The 6,000-nt window shown below is 37.6% G+C and overlaps 1 protein-coding gene across 1 annotated transcript in view; it reads left to right on the forward strand.

The window, feature by feature from the left end:
• The window catches only part of LOC121421518 (phosphatidylinositol 4-phosphate 3-kinase C2 domain-containing subunit beta-like), a 68,074-nt gene extending 62,997 nt beyond the window's left edge, over positions 1-5,077 (forward strand). Inside the window, exon 31 of the mRNA XM_041616262.1 lies at positions 2,813-5,077. Coding sequence (XP_041472196.1) covers positions 2,813-2,986 — 174 coding nt within the window. The 3' untranslated portion in view covers positions 2,987-5,077. The remainder of the gene's footprint in view (positions 1-2,812) is intronic.
• The last annotated feature ends 923 nt before the right edge of the window (positions 5,078-6,000 follow it).

The raw sequence follows: 6,000 nt of genomic DNA on the forward strand, positions 1-6,000 counted from the left end.
ACATGGTTAGGCTGCCAAACATTTAGCAAAATGAACTGAATATGAGGGGTTTCACACATTTGAATTTTGCGTCTTTTGAATTGTAATGACGCTCAAATTTTCTTCTGTTCACATGGCTGAGGAGGCTGCGCAAATTCTGTGGTTCTTACATTTTGCACCGATTAGACCCGATGTTGCTTCTTTTGGGTACCCCGTCAATCACTCATGGATAGCCAGAATTGGCCAACCAAGCAAAAAATAACATTTTTTTTCTGCGGCAGTGGTTGAAAGGTCACTGTGAGCTTGCCACCAGACTTACACTTTGGAGATTTAAGCATTCACCAGGGGGGGGGGGGGCACTTACATTGACGAGTGGATACCTTGCACGACCATAAAACATGTAAAAACAATGTCTTTTTCTAGATAGGGCACGTTACGTACGTAATGTGATAAGGGTGTCAAAAACACGAAAATGATGAAAAAAGGGCATCCATTTCACTAGGAAAGCTACGTGTTTAGGGTCAAATTTTCGAGGGTAAAAAAAAGATGAAAATATTTTATAAAGGATGTACTTTTTGCCCCAACAGTCTCATGTTTAGAGTCCGATTTGTGGGAGGTGGGGCCATACTAAAACCAAATGATGTACATGTTAGTTATTGGTAAAAGCGACGTCCGTTAACATATTGCTGTACTTGTTTAGGGGTTCATTTCAGGGAATACTTGCCAAGGGTATCGTTTTGTTTCCAATACTTGTTAAAGCTAGGGTTTCACACGCCAATGCTCGTTAAGGGGTGCATTTTCAGAATATGGGAGATACTTGTTTAGGGTGCTTTTCAAGACCCCATGGTATCCACTCGTCAATGGAAGTGCCCCCCCCCCCATTCACACAGTTTCACTCCGTCATTCTCGAATATCGTCACTGGAAGCTCATTTGAAGGATGCAAAATGCGAACTACAAATGCTGCAGGTCAGTTTTCTTTATGAAAAAAGCACACTGTTGATTTGAGTCAAGGGACCTATTAGCCCATCCATTGTCTCCCTCAGTGGAATTAGGAACATTTGCCCTTTCCTCCCTCTTTCCCCTTGTGATTTTCATTAATATTTACCACAGGTATATGCTGAGATAATTAAAAACCATAGACAAAATACTTGAAAACCGCTTCTTGTTTCTCTTTTCTCTATTCATTCGGATCGGCCTGTCGCTGAGGTTGACTGGGACTTTTTTCTTACGTTGTGAGTTTAGTTAACAGTTTTGAACCATGTCTCATACTTAATATCGTTGATCAATGCTCTACTTAGTTTTTCAAACTGCTTAATCAACCTCATACCGTACCACCAATCAAACGTTTCCTCTTTTTTTTTTTTTCTTTGCAAGGTTGGATGGAGTCAGCCCTTTCTTGTGTATATTGATTAATCATATTTAGATATATGTATATATATATATTCTGTCATATTTATTTGTGAATGTTTTTACCATATACAAACATTTATAATTCAGCCATTGGCTGCCAAGAATGTTTTGATGTCTAATAAAGACCATTATTTTTCACTTTTGAAAATGCATTATTTCAACATAAAGCACCCAGAAAAGTAGAAGCAGGTTGTTACACAATACCCTCCCTTCTCATTTAACTTTTACTTGCTCTGCCTATAAGTAACTGTATTGTGTCTGTTCCCTGTGTCGTAAACAATTCAAACATTTTTTTTTCATTTCTAGGCATGGATTATCCGTTTTAAAACAATCACATTTCAATAATGAATTCTCATTTAAAAACTGATGCCTAATTTGATATCGAGGAGCGAGAGACAAAGATGGTATCCTAGAACATTCACCCTTGTCCATGCATTGGAATAGGTTTTTTTGTATGATGATAGACAGCATATGTATAGCGCATTTTGGAGGAGCCAGCCAGTCTGGGTTGCCAAGAAGGGCGCACATACAGAACTGTGACCCGCCGGTCTCTCCCGATATGTTGGGGGAATGCAGGTGGACCACTACACCGGGGTTTCCCCCTTCTCTTAGTCAAATAGTGCAATGGGATCTTAATGTGCGAAGGTGGTGACTCTCCTCTACACAGGGCCTTAATTTAACGTCCTATCCGAGGGACAGAGTGTTTTCCATTGTAAGATAGCCTGCATCTGTGAAACAGGGGAGAGATGTTTATACACAACGCACTGGCTTCAGTCATCCGCCTGGGGTGGACTCAAACCCAAAATCTTGGTTCGACAGGCAGACACTTTAATACGGACTGCGCCAACTTTGATTTTTCTGAAATAGAAAAAACACAGATCCTGATAAGGCAGCCAATCAAAATACATTTTCAAGTAAAATTGCTGAATTCATCATCTGATCACTTTTTTATTTTGTATCCTCTACAAAACTGTTTTAGGGCATACATATCGTCGCACGCACCATGAACCGTCCTCTCTGCGCAGATACAGTGCGCTATCGCGCCTCGCGATTTCACCACGAACCGTCCTCTCTGTTACGATGCCCACTGTGGCGTAAATAATTCACTTCAAGAAAATGTAAAGATACGGAATGAAACTTTGGAACCTGAACTATAGAACAAAGACACCGGTAAATAATTTGCTCTCCTTGTAGGTGCACTTATTGCTGGTTTTAAAAAAGCTTTTCTTTAAATGCGTTTTCTGCAAAATTAACTTTCGCAGCGAAGTGCGCAGAGAGGACGGTTCGTTGTGCGTGCGACGATATATAATTTAGTAAGCAAAGAATTTGAATAGCAATAGCCATATTTTTAGGGATTTTTACCAAACCTAAAGATAAGCTCTAATTGGTAGATATTTCTTTTTTTTGTTTGTTGATTAACAGCTAGTGTACAAGTACTCCAAACAAGAGATTGAGAGACGGACTCTACATCTGACTGTGTGGAACTCGGACTTACTCAAAGAAAATGCCTTCCTGGGTGCCACAAACATCCCTCTCAACAAAATGGACCTGTCCAAAGAAACCACTAAGTGGCACCATTTGGGAGATCTCACCTGAGTGTAACAGGGGTGCACAGAACTCGATCTCGCAGAGAATTGATTTAATTTTTTTCTCCAGATTCTGTAAATGATCTGCCATATACTGAATTGAGTGTGTATTTCATGTGTAAGAAAACATGCTTCATAATGATAATGATTTCCTTCTTTCTCTCTATTTTGGTCTTATTATATATATATTCTTACTGTTGACAACTAATGATAGTTGAAGAATGTTTGACATGTACCCCCCATAGATATTCAGGGGAAGTTCACCTCAACAATATAACTGGTTTTAGTAAAAGAATTAGAATTAGAAACAGAAAAAAAATATTGGAGAAAGTTTGATGACAATCAGTCAATGATAACAGATATAAGAACTTTTTAAAATTTGATTTGATGACGTCACAGGTCAGCAATTCCTTCCGATTTCATATAAGTCACTATGTGATAAATGTGATTTGAATTTAGAAAAATGCCATTTTGTACAAAAATGTGAAAGGGTTCTTATTTGTGCAGTGGATTTATCATCAGACGCATCATGTTCCATTAAAATAATTGAATTTATTGAAAGTACATGTATATAATCCGATATATTGGGAGCAGCTTATATTAGGACATCACAAATTAAAAAAAGACAAAAAAAATGTTTCTCATACTCTCTTAGGCCGTTTTCATACTGAAGGCGAAGTGAAGTTTCAGGACTAGCTCCAGATTGAGTTGATACGCTTGTACTGCGGTTCAACATTAAAACCCTTTCAAACTGGCAAGTTCCGCAGCAGTGTATCCATAGTCTTTCCGTGGTTTCCAAGCGAGTTCGCGCCGTATGTGTGGTGCGCAGAAACTCGCCATGCGGAAATGAATGAAGTTATGCATGAGATAGGCAATACCGCACTGGTGTGGACTTTATATTCCGTTTGTATTGTAACCCTATTCTCAATGTGGGTTGAGTACTCAGCTTTTGAATCTGGATCAAAATTATCCTAGAATTTTCATACTGCCCTCCAAAGTAGCGTAACTCCTTCTGGACTCTGGAGTAACTCCACTTTGAAAGTCAGTAATATGAAAGTGGTATGATAGACTTCCATCAAACATTCACCAATATTTTTATCTATTTTTTTCTGTTTTAAAAAGGAACCACTCATGGTCAGTGTGAACTTCCCGTTTTATTGTACAGACTGGCATGTAATTAGTCTCAAAACTATAATGAACATAAACATAAACTGCCTTCATAATTTGTATGTTAGTAATTCTTTGCTTGAAATTGTTGTTGCGGTTAGGTCATAATGGTGTCTTATTGGCCTATATTCTGGACCTCAGTTTAATTCGATCTCTGGGCGTCTTCTTACACAGAGTTGCGATTGATCTGATCAACCACAGCTATGGAAAGCCAGCAATGTCAACATCTAGAATGCATGTTAAACCACAACTTAAGACCGGAGTCTAGAATTAAACCCGACTTCAGAATAAAGGCCATAGAGATTAAATAGCATTATTTTTGAAGAACTGGGCTCCATAACACGAAGCATAACAATTGATCGTACGCTTGATTTTACGATTGATTGTACACTGTAGTCAATGCAATCAATCATGAAAATTTGTTCTAAAATCATTGCTCAGCTTGGTGTTACAGGCTCCTGACTATGAATTGTATTAAAATATCGTTTGAAATGATGCAGCCACACCAGCGAAATCTACTGTGAATTGACCAATGGAATGTCATTAAAAATAACATGAGAGATTTTGGTGGTGTGACTGTAACCATATTGAAAGTACAGTGGACAGCAGGTCCTGTTCATATTGTATTAACATTATGTACGTTTTGTTTTTGATTGAAAACGTTTCTGTATCATTCACTTCCTATATTAAGAATGAACAATGGAGAGATGTGCTGCTGAACTTCAGAAAATTTCCCAGAGGTGTCAATTCTTCTTTTTTTATTTCCAATTTCTTTTTCCTCCACAGTAGGATGTTTTATTCATTTAAGCTTCAGTTTACATTTGTTTTCAGTCAATGTACAAAAATAATCAGATAGTGAGTGTTTAATAGTAATGCAACAATAACAGATAATATACAATCTAATCATGAAATAAATCATTTACAGTACCAAAAAAACATAATTATAATCTACATGTATGTAGAGAACCAGAGATAAATATGCAAAACTGTATCTAGCAAACCAATTAAACTTTTCAACAGTAGACAAAAAGATTAATGAAATTTGGCCAACATTTTTCAAAAGATACTTGCTTCATATTTTCACAAGAAATAGCTTTTTCATACAAAAAATAATTCTTTCCTTTGTTGAGGATTTTCTGTGGCATAAGACGAATTCCAGCCAATTTAATTTTATATATCATCCATTTTATTTTAAAAGTGTAATTCTTCTTTCTTTATTGTTTTTTGGGGATATACAGTGTACATTGAGATGAATGTTGCCATATATATTTTCCTTTGGTTCAATCACATGCTTGTGTCATATGCAGGAAAATGCAGTAAACACAATTTCTCAAATTTCTCTACTGCATTTTTTAACAGGAATCCAGTTATAAAGGCACTTTTGCTCTCTTAACAGCTATTCCTGATTACATGTTTACCTACATGTAGGATGAAATGCGAGGATTGATTTGAAAAAAAGGCTGTTTGCGAGATTCGACTTTAAATTTTGACAAGGTGCCTGAAACTGCCGTCTATGATACACTTCTCAATCACTGTGGAAGAGCCGTGGTGTAGTGGTTCTGACTCTCGCCTTGCAAACGGAGGGTCATGTGCTCGAATCCCACAGTGGTCTAGCATCGTTTGGCGAGGCGTGAGTCCACAATTTGCCACTCTCGACCCAGGTGCTAAATGGTTACATGGTAGGATGCGAAACTTAATTGTATGTTTGAATTTGCCAGCACCACTATGAGGCTGCGATGAATGCAAGAAATGCTACCCAGGGAATAGAAATTGTGCACTTTTCATGCAGGATTGAAATGAATCCAATGACAAAGGTGGGGTAATATGCTGTAAACTGCTATATGAAAACAAGCTATT

Source organism: Lytechinus variegatus, chromosome 9 (assembly GCF_018143015.1).
Source record: "Lytechinus variegatus isolate NC3 chromosome 9, Lvar_3.0, whole genome shotgun sequence".
Lineage (NCBI taxonomy): Eukaryota > Metazoa > Echinodermata > Echinoidea > Temnopleuroida > Toxopneustidae > Lytechinus > Lytechinus variegatus.